Source organism: Lepidochelys kempii, chromosome 17 (assembly GCF_965140265.1).
Source record: "Lepidochelys kempii isolate rLepKem1 chromosome 17, rLepKem1.hap2, whole genome shotgun sequence".
In the NCBI taxonomy this organism is placed as follows: domain Eukaryota; kingdom Metazoa; phylum Chordata; order Testudines; family Cheloniidae; genus Lepidochelys; species Lepidochelys kempii.
The window spans coordinates 22,287,753-22,301,822 of NC_133272.1; the positions used below are offsets into that span (position 1 = coordinate 22,287,753).

Genomic DNA, 14,070 nt, shown 5'->3' on the forward strand with positions numbered 1-14,070 from the left:
GGCACTCCCCCCAGCCAATCAGGTTTGTGCAAAGTAGCTGGGGCGTGGGGAAGGGAAGGAGATCTCTCAAGTGTGCATAGCACACACCTAGCCAGCACCCAGGCTGCAAAGCACTGATGGCTCTTGCTGTGTGGGGAAGGGCTGGCTGAGAGACTGATTCTGGACCAGGATCCAGAACTCCAGCAGTCCATGTGTCAGGGCTGCTCAGATCTGGGGCTCTGGCAGCCCAGGGGCCCAATTCCCCAATCCCACCCATGTCAGGCACAAGTGACTCCATCATGGCCAGTGAGCTGCTGCACCAGGGTCAGCGCAGAATCTGGATCTCTGCACTAAGCAGAATTCCCCTCTTCACCTCCCTCCTTTCTCCCCAGAGCCTTCAGCCAGGGGTGAAGCAGACACCTGTGGCTGATGAGTTGATGTCAGTGCCGTGCTTCACTGTGCCGGCTCGGCCTGACATCTCTCCCTGTCTGTTGCAGGTTCTGGGACAGATCTTGCAGGCCTCTTCCTCCAACAACCCAATCCCAGAGGTGCATGTGAAGGCTATCTCCCATACGCTGAGCTACCAGGTATGGGGAAGTGGGGCTGGCGTGTTTGTGCTGGGGCCAGCAGATCTCAGGGACCCCAGCAGGCATCCGTAGAGTGCACAGTGCTCCCCACCCCCTGTACTGGAGACCTCCCTTTGCCCTCAGCATTCCATACAACGGGAGTTGACAGTGCTCAGCACCTCACAGGATCAGGCCCTTAGTGTCTGTGGGCCCAGTTGTCCTCTCCCGCATGGAGTCTAGGGGCGTTTCTCCTGATTTACCCTGGTAGACGTGAGAGCAGGATCAGGCCCTTTAGTTCCTTCTCAGGGCTCTGGCTGCGTCATACACAGTACGTACTGCAGGGCCTTTGCCATTAATTATTAAGTGTCTGTGATGGTCACATGGCCCAATCCAGTTCTCAGTCCTACTCACAGCCCCATCAGTGTGAATCTGCACTGGAGTCTGAGGAGTTGCAAAATCGGGCCCTGAACCCTTTGGGAGATTCCTGTTTGAGTGAGCAGGCTTCTCCGACCTGTTCCCATATCCCCGCAGGTCACTTCCAAAGCACAGAGGCCCTATCGGCTCTGCAGGGAGAACCACACGGAGATTTCCCACATCTTCCTGCAACTCGGTAAGGGGGTGGTGATGAGAGGCTGCAGCCCAGACCAGCAGTGTATGGGGTGCCTTGAAGCTCCTGCTGCTGGGTCAGGATCCCTGAGTCAGCACAGGAGAGGAGAGCTCATTCCTCACTGCCCATCATTCTGCTTCCTATTCCCTGTAGCCCGTTCCCATCCCTCAGAGCTGTTGGGGATTTTCCATCGAAAACTGGAGATGGGCAGGGGAGATACCCGTGTGGGGATCCTGGCCCTGATGTCAGATGTTATCGCTGCTGAAGGTAGGAGCAGGGGGGCAAGAGCTCAGAGACTTCCCCTTATATCCTGTCAGTGCGAGCGCCTGGTGCAACACGGGGCCCACTATGCAGCTTCGGGGCCTGTGGGTCTGCTTGCAGGGCCCTGGGCATGTCCTGTTCCCTGTAGCAATGGACAGTCCCCCCGTGCTCCCATGCTATGCGCCCTAAAGCTCTGCACACTCGACCACTGACAGTGAGTCTGCCTGCACCAGCCATGGCTGGGAACAGGTGTGCGGGTGGTGCCCCTGCCTGGGCCCAGCCTGCAGGGGGCACTCAGGGATGGGGAGGAGGGGAGTGAGGGCAAGTGGGGGAGCCCTCACCAGGCGGCTTTGTTGGGTACATTGCTCCAGTGAGGCAGGAGGACTCTGTGATCCTGCCGCAGGCCACAAAGAGCTAGTCTGTGGCTCTGGTTTAGTGATGCTGGATGTCTGTCTCTTCCAGTTCCGGGGATGCCCAGCTGGAAACATCTGTGCATCAAATCAGTGAAATCAGTTCTTACTGATGGGAGTCCCAGGGTGAGAGAACGACATTGCTGGGCGCGGGAGAGGTGGGCGGCGCTGGGCGCGGGAGAGGCGGGCAGAGAGTGGGCAGCTCAGGGTGAGATTCTCTGACCCAGCATAAACCTCACAGGCCCCATTCCCCTCCCACCCACACCAGCATCTCTCCATTGACTCAGTGAGTTACTCTTGATTCTTGAATGAGAATCTGTCTCTTTGAGCCGAGGGCAGGGTCCTTAGTTAACTCTAGCTCAGTTCCCCCTCCCCATGCATCGGTGTCAGGGTGGGGCTATAAACTGGCCGCTGGCGAGGCAGTGGGGGCAGGAGGCCTGGGGGCAGGCCACAGGGATCCAAGGGGAGGGGAGCCAAGCCTCAGGCAGGGTTGTGTTCTGGTTATTCTCTTTATTTACACAAACCCAAGGAGAGACCCTGCTGAGTCCTGGCCTTTGTGCGGGAGTCACCTGCTGCCTTCCACCTGTTTGCCTTCCAGCCAAACCCGGCACTGTTCCGGTGAGTGAGGGCACCGGGGCAGGGCTGGTGTGCCTGGCTCCCCACTGAGGCTGGCTTTGAGGAGCTGTCTGTGGTGCTGAAGGCAGCTCCTTAATCATGTGCCCAGGACCATGGGACCAGGAGGGGCTTGGATCTGGGCAAAAGGTTCAGGCCCTGATCCCATGGAAATATGCCCATTGATTCTAGTGGGCTGTGGGTCAGGATCTCAGTTGGGTTCCCAGGGAAAATCCTGCTCTAGCCCCCTGGGGCAGGGACTCTCTCTGGACTCCTAGTGGCTCAGTGAGGCAGGGTCTGGACCCAGAGGTTCAGGAGTCTCTCCAGTTGACTGCTGTTCTATAAGCTGTCACAGTCCTTTTGGTGCTGTTCTGAAAAGGGAGCCAGCTGAACCCTAGAGTCCCACTGAACCTTTCCACCATCCTGTGAGACTGGGGCTGGGCTGGAGGGAGTTTTGTGGATCCCTAGAATCTCACCAACCTGTTTAAAACTGTGGATTCCAAGTTTCTCCCTTGATCTGTCTGTAGCTCACCCAGGCCCAAACCCAGTAAAGAATCCAGTCAGTAGGACCCCTACTACTGTCCCAGCTTCTTGAGTTCTTATTGGGTAAGCCTCAGGCCATTTGGTGAAACAGGCCATTGCTACCAGCAGAGACTGCCTTGCCTGCCTCTGTCTCCGGCCAGGACCCAGCGCATCAATGGCAATTCATTCCACTGGTGCCACCACGAGATACTGCAGCAAAGGGGCTCTCCCGGTTTTAAAGGGACCCTTCTTTGCTATCCACATTGGTCCTGTCACAGCACAGGGGCTGGATTCAATGCCTTCTTGAGGTCCCTTCCAACCTGAGATTTCCATGGCGATTCCTATGATTTCCTGCACCAATTATCTCCTGTCTGCCTGCATTTTACCCACTAGAAAGTCTCTTTTCACTTGGCTAAGGCTTTTGCAACCCCAGAATGTCCAGCCATTTTGAGACTATGTGTCACGGAGTGTGGGGGAGTCCAGGCCTTGCACCCCTCTTCCTGGGATTCACTGAGACTCTCAGCCAGCCAGTAAAACAGAAGGTTTATTGGACAACAGGAACACAGTCCAAAACAGAGCTTGTGGGTACACCCAGGACCCCTCAGTCAAGTCCTTCTGGGGGAGCAGGGAGCTTGGAGCTTAGACCCCAGCCCTGGGGTTCCCTGTGTTCCTCCACCCAGCCCCAAACTGAAACTAACCCCTCCCCCCAGCAGGTTCTCTCCTGCAGCCTGTCTTCACATTCCTGGGCAGAGGTGTTACCTCCCCCTCCTCCTCCTGGCTCAGGTTACAGGCTCTCAGGTCTCCCATCCCCAGGGCACATTCCCAGGTCAACACTCCCCTCTCCCTGCTGCGTCACGTCACATCGCCACATCTCTCCCCCCTTCGAGACTGAACTGAGCGGGGTCACTGTGACCAGTGACCTGGGGAAGTTCAGGGCCCCCTCTCTGGGACAGCACATCGGCTATCATGTTGGCACTTCCCTTCACATGGACCACCTCCATGTCGTAATCCTGCAGGAGCAGGCTCCATCTCAGGAGTTTGGCGTTGGCTCCTTTCATCTGGTGCAGCCAGGTCAGGGGAGAGTGGTCGGTGTACATGGTGAAGTGTCGCCCGAAGAGATAGGGCTCTAGTTTCTTGAGGGCCCACACCATGGCCAGGCATTCCTTCTCGATGGCCGCGTAGTGTTGCTCCCGGGGTAGCAACTTCTTGCTCAGGTACACGATGGGGTGTCTCTCCCCAGTCCCGTGTCTGAGGCATCGGTGAACACCACAAAGGGCTTGTCAAAGTCTGGGTTTGCCAGAACTGGGCCACTGACCAGAGCCTCCTTCAGCGCCCGGAAAGCCTCCTGGCACTGCTCGGTCCAGACCACCTTGTCTGGCTTCCCCTTCTTGCATAGCTCAGTGATGGGGGTGGCTATGGCGCTAAAGTGGGGCACAAATCTTCAGTAGTATCCTGCCATCCCAATAAAGGCTTGTACCTGCTTTTTGGTGTGGGGAGCGGGCCAATCTCTGATCACCTCCACCTTGGCTGGTTCCGGCTTTAGGCGGCCGCTCCCCACCCGATGGCCCAGGTAAGATACTTCAGCCATCCCCACCTTGCACTTCTCCACTTTTACAGTCAGCCCAGCCCCCTGGAGTCGGTCCAGCACTTGTCTAACCTGGAACACATGGTCCTCCCAGGTCTGGCTAAAGACACAGATGTCATCAATATACGCCACGGCAAAACTCTCCATCCCCCTCAGTAGCTGGTCCACTAGGCGCTGGAAGGTAGGCGGCGCTCCCTTGAGGCCGAAAGGCAGGGTCAGGTACTCATAGAGCCCCAGAGGGGTGATAAAGGCCGATTTCAGCCGGGCATCTGCATCCAGCAGCACTTGCCAGTAGCCCTTTGTAAGGTCCATGATGGTAAGGTACCGAGCTCCTCCCAGCTGGTTTAGGAGCTCGTCAGGCCTGGGCATGAGGTAGGCATCATAGAATCATAGAATATCAGGGTTGGAAGGGACCTCAGGAGGTCATCTAGTCCAACCCCCTGCTCAAAGCAGGACTGATCCCCGACTAAATCATTCCAGCCAGGGCTTTGTCAAGCCTGACCTTAAAAACTTCTAGGGAAGGAGATTCCACCACCTCCCTAGGTAACGCATTCCAGTGTTTCACCACCCTCCTAGTGAAAAAGTTTTTCCTAATATCCAATCTAAATCTCCCCCACTGCAACTTGAGACCATTACTCCTCATTCTGTCATCTGCCACCACTGAGAACAGTCTAGAGCCATCCTCTTTAGAACCCCCTTTCAGGTAGTTGAAAGCAGCTATCAAATCCCCCCTCATTCTTCTCTTCTGAAGACTAAACATCCGCAGTTCCGTCAGCCTCTCCTCACAAGTCATGTGTTCCAGTCCCCTAATCATTTGTGTTGCCCTCCGCTGGACTCTTTCCAATTTTTCCACATCCTTCTTGTAGTGTGGGGCCCAAAACTGGACACAGTACTCCAGATGAGGCCTCACCAATGTCGAATATAGGGGAACAAACACATCCCTCGATCTGCTGGCAATGCCCCTACATATACATCCCAAAATGCCATTTGCCTTCTTGGCAACAAGGGCACACTGTTGACTCATATCCAACTTCTCGTCCACTGTAACCCCGAGGTCCTTTTCTGCAGAACTGCTGCCGAGCCATTCGGTCCCTAGTCTGTAGCGGTGCATGGGATTCTTCCATCCTAAGTGCAGGACTCTGCACTTGTCCTTGTTGAACCTCATCAGATTTCTTTTGGCCCAATCCTCCAACTTGTCTAGGTCCCTCTGTATCCTATCCCTACCCTCCAGCGTATCTACCACTCCTCCCAGTTTAGTATCATCCGCAAATTTGCTGAGAGTGCAATCCACACCATCCTCCAGATTATTTATGAAGATTTTGAACAAAACCGGCCCCAGGACCGACCCCTGGGGCACTCCACTTGATACCGGCTGCCAACTAGACATCAAGCCATTGATCACTACCCGTTGAGCCCGATGATCTAGCCAGCTTTCTATCCACCTTATAGTCCATTCATCCAGCCCATACTTCTTTTAACTTGCTGGCAAGAATACTGTGGGAGACCGTGTCAAAAGCTTTGCTAAAGTCAAGGAACAACACGTCCACTGCTTTCCCTTCATCCACAGAGCCAGTTATCTCGTCAGAGAAGGCAATTAGATTAGTCAGGCATGACTTGCCCTTGGTGAAGCCATGCTGACTGTTCCTGATCACTTTCCTCTCCTCTAAGTGCTTCCGAATTGATTCCTTGAGGACCTGCTCCATGATTTTTCCAGGGACTGAGGTGAGGCTGACTGGCCTGTAGTTCCCAGGATCATCCTCCTTCCCTTTTTTAAAGATGGGCACTACATTAGCCTTTTTCCAGTCATCTGGGACCTCCCCCAATCGCCATGAGTTTTCAAAGATAATGGACAATGGCTCTGCAGTCACATCCGCCAACTCCTTTAGCACTCTCAGATGCAACGCATCCGGCCCCATGGACTTGTGTTCGTCCAGCTTTTCTAAACAGTCCCAAACCACTTCTTTCTCCACAGAGGGCTGGTCACCTCCTCCCCATGCTGTGCTGCCCAGAGCAGTAGTCTGGGAGCTGACCTTGTTCGTGAAGACAGAGGCAAAAAAAGCATTGAGTACATTAGCTTTTTCCACATCCTCTGTCACGAGGTTGCTTCCCTCATTCAGTAAGGGGCCCACACTTTCCTTGACTTTCTTCTTCTTGCTAACATACCTGAAGAAACCCTTCTTGTTACTCTTAACATCTCTTGCTAGCTGCAACTCCAGGTGTGATTTGGCCTTCCTGATTTCACTCCTGCAAGCCCGAGCAATATTTTTATACTCATCCCTGGTCATTTGTCCAATCTTCCACTTCTTGTAAGCTTCTTTTTTGTATTTAAGAGCAGCAAGGATTTCACTGTTAAGCCAAGCTGGTCGCCTGCCATATTTACTATTCTTTCTACACATTGGGATGGTTTGTCCCTGTAACCTCAATAAGGATTCTTTAAAATACAGCCAGCTCTCCTGGACTCCTTTTCCCCTCATGTTATTCTCCCAGGGGGATCTTGCCCATCAGTTCCCTGAGGGAGTCAAAGTCTGCTTTTCTGAAGTCCAGGGTCTGTATTCTGCTTCTCTCCTTTCTTCCTTCTGTTAGAATCCTGAACTCGACCATTTCATGGTCACTGCCTCCCAGGTTCCCATCCACTTTTGCTTCCCCTACTAATTCTCCCCAGTTTGTGAGCAGCAGGTCAAGAAGAGCTCTGCCCCTAGTTGGTTCCTCCAGCACTTGGACCAGGAAATTGTCCTCTACGTTTTCCAAAAACTTCCTGGATTGCCTGTGCACCGCTGTATTGCTCTCCCAGCAGATATCAGGGTGATTGAAGTCTCCCATGAGAACCAGGGCCCACGATCTAGTAACTTCTGCGAGTTGCCGGAAGAAAGCCTCGTCCACCTCATCCCTCTGGTCTGGTGGTCTATAGTAGACTCCCAGCATGACATCACCCTTGTTACTCACACTTCTAAACTTAATCCAGAGACTCTCAGGTTTTTCTGTAGTTTCATACTTGAGCTCTGAGCGGTCATACTGCTCCCTTACATACAGTGCAACTCCCCCACCTTTTCTGGCCTTCCTGTCCTTCCTGAACAGCTTATATCCATCCATGACAGTACTCCAGTTATGTGAGTTATCCCACCAAGTCTCTGTTATTCCAATCACATCATAATTCCTTGACTATGCCAGGACTTCCAGTTCTCCCTGCTTGTTTCCCAGGCTTCATGCATTTGTATATAGGCACTTGAGGTAACCTGCTGATCGCCCCTCTTTCTCAATATGAGGCAGGAGCCCTCCCCTCTCACACGCTCCTGCTCGTGCCTCCTCCCAGTATCCCACTTCCCCACTTACCTCAGGGCTTTGGTCTCCTTCCCCCGGTGAACCTAGTTTAAAGCCCTTCTCACTAGGTTAGCCAGCCTGCTTGCGAAGATGCTCTTCCCTGTCTTCGTTAGGTGGAGCCCGTCTCTGCCTAGCACTCCTTCTTGGAACACCATCCCATGGTCAAAGAATCCAAAGCCTTCTCTCCGACACTACCTGTGTAGCCATTCGTTGACTTCCACGATTCGACGGTCTCTACCCAGGCCTTTTCCTTCCATGGGGAGGATGGACGAGAACACCACTTGCACCTCAAACTCCTTTATCCTTCTTCCCAGAGCCACGTAGTCTGCAGTGATCCGCTCAAGGTCATTCTTGGCAGTATCATTGGTGCCCACATGAAGAAGCAGGAACGGGTAGCGATCTGAAGGCTTGCTGAGTCTCAGCAGTCTTTCTGTCACATCGCAAATCTTAACTCCTGGCAAGCAGCAGACTTCTTGGTTTTCCCGGTCGGGGCGGCAGATAAATGACTCAGTCCCACTGAGGAAAGAGTCCCCAACCACCACCACCCGCCTCCTTCTCTTGGGAGCGGTGGTTGCACAGATACAGATACAGTGATGGCATTGAGCTTCCGATAGTCCACACAGAACCGGACCGACCCGTCCTTTTTGGAGACCAGCACCACCGGCAAGGCCCAAGGGCTGGCAGATGGCTGGATCACCCCCAAAGCCAGCATGTCCTGGATCTCTCTTTCCAGGTCCTGAGCAGTTTTCCCTGTGACTCAGAACGGGGAGCATCTTATCGGCAGGTGCGACCCTGTCCGCACCCGGTGGACAGTCAGATTAGTGTGTCCAGGCTGGTTGGAAAACAGCTGTCGGTACGGATGCAGCACCCCCCTGACCTCAGCTTGCTGGGAAGAGGTTAGCTGATCCAAGAGGGGAATTGTTTCCAGGGGGGAACCAGCTCTGGTTCCAGGGAATAGATCTACTAAAAGGTCATCTCCTTGCTCCTCCCACTGTCCACACACAGCCAACACCACATTCCCCTTGGCATAATATGGCTTCATCATATTCACATGGTACACCCGGCGGTGGTGCGCCCGGTTCGACAGCTCCACCACATAGTTTACCTCGTTTAGCTGCTTGACGACATTGAAAGGGCCCTCCCAGTCGGCCTGTAGTTTGTTTTTTGTCACGGGGATGAGAACCATCACCTGATCCCCGGTGGCGTAGGCACGGGCCCGCACCATGCGGTCATACTAGACCTTCTGCTTCTTCTGGGCTCTGGCCAGATTCTCCCTGGCCAGGCCCACGAGTTCAGCCAGTCTCTCTCGGAAGATCAGGACATACTCCACCACTGACTCTCCATTGGGAGTGGCCTTCCCCTTCCATTCGTCTCTCATCAGGTCCAGGGGGCCCCTCACCCTCCTTCCATATAACAGTTCGAAAGGCAAAAATCCGGTAGACTCCTGGGGCACCTCCCTGTATGTGAACAGCAGGTGAGGTAAGTACTTGTCCCAATCCTGCAGGTGTGGGTTCATAAAGGTTTTCAGCATCATCTTTAGCGTCCCGTTGAACCTCTCCACCAGCCCATTGGACTGGGGGTGATAAGCTGAGGCCCAGTTGTGCCGGACCCCACATTTCTCCCAGAAGCACCAGAGCAGGGCCGACATGAAGTTGGACCCTTGGTCTGTCAAGACTTCCTTGGGGAACCCCACTTGGCTGAAAATGGTCAGGAGCGCATCGGCCACGGTGTCTGCTTCAATGGAAGCTAAGGGCACTGCCTCGGGGTAGCGGGTGGCGAAATCTACCACCACTAGAATGTATTTCTTCCCCGACCGGGTCGTCTTGCTGAGAGGCCCCACGATGTCTATGGCCACCTTCTGGAAAGGCTCCTCTATGATGGGCAAAGGTCTCAAAGCCGCTTTCCTCTTGTCCCAGGCCTTCCCCACCCTCTGACAGGGGTCACAGGATCGGCAATATTGCCGGACAGTGGTAAAGACCCCGGGCCAGTAAAAGTTCTGTAGCAACCTCTGCCGAGTGCGCCGGATTCCCTGGTGCCCTGCGAGGGGGATGTCATGGGCCAGGTACAGGAGCTTGCGGCGATACTTCTGGGGGACCACCAGCTGCTTCCTGATCCCACAGGACTCTACTTCCCTTGTGGGATCCCATTCTCGGTACAGGAACCCCTTCTCCCACAGGAACCTCTCCTGGCAACCTCTCCTCATCCGTACCACCCTGAGGTCAGCCAGGTCCCTAAGCTTCCGTAAGGAGGGATCTTTCCTCAACTCGGTCTGGAACTCAGCAGCTGGGGAAGGGATGGGGACTGGTTCCCTCTGATTGGCGGGGTCTGAGGCCACAGCCTCTCTGAGCCGTGCCCCTTGGCGCTCCCTCCCCACCAGTTGCTCCAGTACGATTACGTCAAGCAGGTCCTCTTTAGTTTAGGCCCCAGCTGTCCACTTGCGGGCATATCCCTGCATCCGGTTGACCAGTTGTAGGTAGGTGACCTCAGGCGTTTTACGCTGACTCCGGAACCTTTTCCGGTACATCTCGGGGGTCAGCCCAAACTCACGGAGCAGGGCCTGTTTGAACAGTTCATAGTCCCCTGCCTCCGGCCCTTTCATTTGGCTGTACACCTCCACGTCTTTGGGGTCCAGTAAGGGGGTGAGAAACTGGAGCCTGTCTGCAGGGTCAACCCTGTGCATCTCGCCCAGCACCAAACTGAAACTAAACCCTCCCAGCAGGCTCCCTCCTGCAGCCTGTCTTCACATTCCTGGGCAGAGGTGTTACCTCCCCCTCCTCCTGGCTCAGGTTACAGGCTCTCAGGTCTCCCATCCCCGGGGCACATTCCCAGGTCAACACTCCCCTCTCCCTGCTGTGTCACATCGTCACACCATGACACAAGCTCAGCACCTCCTTTTTCAGTGTGTCTGGTACAAGCAGCTGATACCTGTACCCATCACCCACTGTCCGATACCATATTTCACCTTTAAACGCCATGTTTTCCCACTGTGACCAGAAAGTTTTTACTGTGGCATTGTGACAGGACACAACGTTCCAGGGTGGCTGTGTTTGCCTGTTGATTTGCCAGTCACACACTATCATGAGATCAGGATCTTGTCTGTCTCTCTCTCTGGTTCAGCGGGGCCTAGTGCTGGTCTGTGGAGGGACCGTGCCCAGCACTGCTGCAGGGACACCCTACCAGCCGTCTCACCCTGTATCTCACCACCACCTGTGACAGTGTCTCCTCCTGGCCTTGCAGGTGAGGGTGGCTGTCCTGCAGGCCATTGGCACGCTGGTCACAGCAGGGTACCTGGATAAGGTGGAGGGATGGCCTCTCAACTACATTGCCCTGCAGCTTGCTGTGTCGGCCAACTCGCTGGTAAGGGGCAACGTCAGCTCTCTGCCCATCAGACCTGGATTCACCCCCCCCTCACCTCCCACTAGTTGCTCTTCCTGCCGCTCACCTCCATCCCCACGGCATGCGAGTCACACTCCTTTCGGTCCCCCTCCCCGCAATGCCAAATTGGTGCAAATTGCACTTTGCCACTTACAGCCGGTTTCTGGCCAGCTCGTCCCCAGCATGGAACGCACTCACCCCCAGATCCTGGCTAATGGGTTCACCCCAGAGATGCCTGCAGGACCCTCCCCCCACTCCCTGCCGAGTGTCACCCGCCCCCCCACCTCCCAGGCACCCGCATGGGAGCTCCTCCTCCACGCAGAGTGACCTTGTGCTCATCTTTTCCAGGAGCGTCCCGTGCGGAGCCTTCCCCTGGGGGGGCTGCTGGAAAAAATGGTCCAGAAAACCAGCCTGGCCACGTTAGAAATAATCATTGCCTCGGGCAGGGGGATCAGCCAGGTGAGTGACTCCATTGGCTTAAGTGCAGTTACCTGGGGAGGGGCAGAACTGGGCTCTGAGGGGGGGAGGGGCATAGAGGGGCTCTGAGGGGGGCAGGGGAGGGGCGTAGAGGGGCTCTGAGGGGGGGAGGGGGAGGGCAGAGCAGGGCTCTGAGGGGGACGGGGAGGGGAATAGAGGGGCTCTGAGGGGGAGAGGGGGAGGGCAGAGCGGGGCTCGGAGGGGGAGGGGCAGAGTGGGGCTCTGAGGGGGACGGGGGAGGGGCTCTGAGGGGGGGAGGGGGAGGGGGAGGGCAGAGCGGGGCTCTGAGGGGGAGGGGCAGAGCAGGGCTCTGAGAGGGGCTCTGAGGGGGAGGGGGAGGGGCAGAGCAGGGCTCTGAGAGGGGCTCTGAGGGGGAGGGGAAGGGCAGAGCAGGGCTCTGAGGGGGGGGAGGGGCATGGAGGGGCTCTGAAAGGAGTGATGCGTCAGTCCACCAGCAGGGACACAGGCTAGGACTGGTTGGGGGGAGCTGGAGAGGCAGGATTCACCTAGCCCTGGGCTCTCTCACCCACGTCTCTGCAGGAGCTGTGGGCACGGCTCCTGGGGTACGTTACCCGCACCCCCTACACTGATTCCATGACCCCCCTGTGCCGCTGCCTGAGGATCCTGGCCGAGAAGCGGCAGCAGCACAGACAAGCAGCCCACGACTGCAGGGAGCCAGGTCAGTGCGGCAGCACTTGGCCCCTGGGATCACAGCCCCAGGCTGCCCCAGTCATGTGCATGGGGGCCCTGGGGTACCAGCGGGGATCTGCTAGGGGAGGGCAGGCCCCAGGGAGCCCCTAGTGTCCTCTCCCACCATGCAATGGGAGCTGTTCTCCGTGGGATGCAGAGGCGGGGCGGCAGGGGGGTCCTGAGGGCAGTCCCTGGGGGAGAAGGCCACATGTCTGCACCTCTGCATATGCTCTGCAGTGCTGCTGCTGCTGGTCAGATGTGCCCACCCCTACCCCCAGCACAGCTCTGCTAGTGGCTGCCCTGCTGCTCTGCCCCTGTCCAGGTTCCTGGCAATCCCCCTGTGTGGCGTGGGGGTCATGGAGCAGCCTGGGCAGCAGGGGAGATGCAAAACCCTGTCCCACTGATGCAGATGGCCCCACTCCCATCAGGAGGGCACACTGGCTCTGGAAGAGCGGTGCCCCAAACTTGACTGCTCACAGCTTTTTTTCCATCTTTTCCCAGTGGCATCTCCGACTCCCCAGCAGCTGCTGGCCCGGCTCCTGGTGAGTGACTCACTGTGACGTTATTGACATAAGCTGGGACCGTATAGATCATTGTTGCAACCAAAGTCCTGTAGTGGCACCAAATCTTGTATAAAGGGGGTCAAATGAGGTGTCTAAGACCAGGTTATGGTTTGCTGGTTATGATTATGCTGTCTATATATGTATCATTTTTATAGTTAAAAATTATGAATATTGGCTCTATACTGTCTGTATTTCAAACCTGTGCTATGCTTCTGGGGAACACTCCAGACAAGTTGGTGTCAGCTCTGCCTAGCCTGCTTGGTGGCCCATTAAGGACCATCAGCTACACAGCTGACCCAGTGAGAGAAGGCAGACATGCCTTGGGACTCAGCAAGGTGTGCAGGGACCTGCCTAAGGACAGAACTCTGAGGGTTTTCCAGGCCATGGGATGGGCAGCTTGTCTTTGGGACAAAGAAAGAAAGACCACATGGCAAGAGACTATAAAAAGCTGCTGCAGCTCCTCCATCTTGTCTTCAATCCTGCTTCTTACCTCTGGAGGGACTTTGCTACACTGAAGCTTTGAACGAAGGACTGAAAGACCCATCCCAGCTGTGGATGTTCTCCAGAGACTTGATTTGAACCTGCAGTTTATTCTATCACTGCTGCAAGCCTGAACCAAGAACTTGGCCATTACTGTATGTCATTGATTCCACTGAACCAATTCTAGCTCTCATCTCTATTTCTTTCCTTTTATGAATAAACCTTTCAATTTTAGATTCTAAAGGATTGGCAACAGTGTGATTTGTGGGTAAGATCTGATTTGTATATTGACCTGGGTCTGGGGCTTGATCCTTTGGGATTGAGAGAGATCCTTTTTTCTTTTACTGGGGTATTGGTTTTCATAACCGTTTGTCCCCATAACGAATGGCACTGGTGCGGATACTGGGAAACTGGAGCGTCTAAGGGAATTGCTTGTGTGACTTGTGGTTAGCCAGCGGGGTGAGACCAAAGTCTGCTCTGTTGGCTGGTTTGTTTTGCCTTAGAGGTGGAAAAACCCCAGCCTTGGGCTGTAACTGCTCTGCTTTAAGCAATTTGTCCTGAATTGGCACTCTCCGTTGTGTCCCACCAGAACCAGCATCGTTACAGTGGTGTAGTCGTGCTAGGA

General features: G+C 55.2%; 1 protein-coding gene across 1 annotated transcript in view; it reads left to right on the plus strand.

Moving 5' to 3' along the window:
* Nucleotides 1–14,070, plus strand: part of LOC140899888 (maestro heat-like repeat-containing protein family member 2A) — a 64,505-nt gene that overhangs the window by 26,752 nt on the left and 23,683 nt on the right. The window contains exons 9-16 of the mRNA XM_073316147.1: nucleotides 477–566; nucleotides 1,077–1,155; nucleotides 1,306–1,419; nucleotides 1,876–1,949; nucleotides 11,098–11,217; nucleotides 11,584–11,694; nucleotides 12,253–12,391; nucleotides 12,904–12,944. Coding sequence (XP_073172248.1) covers nucleotides 477–566; nucleotides 1,077–1,155; nucleotides 1,306–1,419; nucleotides 1,876–1,949; nucleotides 11,098–11,217; nucleotides 11,584–11,694; nucleotides 12,253–12,391; nucleotides 12,904–12,944 — 768 coding nt within the window. The remainder of the gene's footprint in view (nucleotides 1–476; nucleotides 567–1,076; nucleotides 1,156–1,305; nucleotides 1,420–1,875; nucleotides 1,950–11,097; nucleotides 11,218–11,583; nucleotides 11,695–12,252; nucleotides 12,392–12,903; nucleotides 12,945–14,070) is intronic.